The sequence below is a fragment of the Plasmodium cynomolgi genome (genome assembly GCF_000321355.1).
Source record: "Plasmodium cynomolgi strain B DNA, scaffold: 1451, whole genome shotgun sequence".
NCBI lineage: Eukaryota > Apicomplexa > Aconoidasida > Haemosporida > Plasmodiidae > Plasmodium > Plasmodium cynomolgi.
The window spans coordinates 1-1,098 of NW_004193263.1; the positions used below are offsets into that span (position 1 = coordinate 1).

The 1,098-nt window shown below is 25.2% G+C and overlaps 1 protein-coding gene across 1 annotated transcript; it reads right to left on the minus strand.

Annotated features, from left to right (window-relative positions):
• Positions 1–193: 193 nt before the first annotated feature.
• Positions 194–884, minus strand: PCYB_007780 (hypothetical protein; the record flags this gene model as incomplete). Its single annotated transcript, XM_004228199.1, has 2 exons — positions 194–249; positions 362–884. 2 exons carry the CDS (start codon positions 882–884, stop codon positions 194–196), a joined length of 579 nt encoding a protein of 192 aa, XP_004228247.1.
• Positions 885–1,098: the final 214 nt, after the last annotated feature.

The following is a 1,098-nucleotide window of genomic DNA, read 5'->3' on the forward strand; positions in this document are numbered from 1 at the left end:
TAATTTAAGTAAATTATGTATCTTTTAACTGTTTTTCTACGAGAAAAATATAATTATATGAAAATTATGATTATGTGGATTTTAATTATATTTCCTGTTACCCTATATAGTAGAAAATAAATAAATGAAACTCCTAATACTGGAACAATTGAACCTATAACTGTTTTTGTAGATGAACCATTTGTAGTATCTTCTATAGGAGAAGCTTCAATTGTTTCTGGATTTTGGTGAATTTTTGAGCTAGCTTCCCTTAGCAAAACGAAACGATTAGCTGTGCGATTCTCACTTATGGTGCAACTAAATGAGGATAATTCTTCGTGAACATATTTCTCGAATAATGTAATAAAATAAGCACAATTACCATATTTCCGTTCTCTATTATAGCAATTAGAATATTCTTCGTTATATGCACTAATATATTTGTCTATGTAATTCTTATAATCTTCATTACATGTATTAGGATAAACAGTATCAAGTTCTATTTTTTCATAATCCTTAGAATAATCAAACAGCAACTTATTCTTGTTAAATGTATCTTTATCTATTAAGCTAATATAATCGTCACACACATTAAATTCTTTTGGATTATTTTCATTTAGCTCTTCATAAATCGTGTTAATAATTCTTAAGAATTCTTTCCTATCATTTACTAAAGAATATATTTTATCACCTAACCAATAATAAAAATACGAACAAAGTTCTTTGTCAAAATTAATATTTTTATTCTCTTTTTCTTTATATATATAGCAAACAGCCTTTAGAATTCTATCAGATATGCTAAGAAGATCATACTCGAAATAACTTTCTTTAAAATATCCACTTAGGGTATCATAAAACTGAATATTTTCGCACCCCTCCATTCCACGTTCAAAATTAGAATACATTATTTTTGACGTTAAATTTTTTAAATCGTGCTCCTAATGTTAAAAATATAAATATAAAACAATAATATATATAAGTCATTTTAATATGAAATGTCGTAAAGTGCACTGTGATAAATTAATTATTGTAACTGATATATAAATTAGAAGATACTTAATAAGGATATACCGTTCTATGAATTCCCATTTTTAGAGAAAAACAGAATCGTTATATATA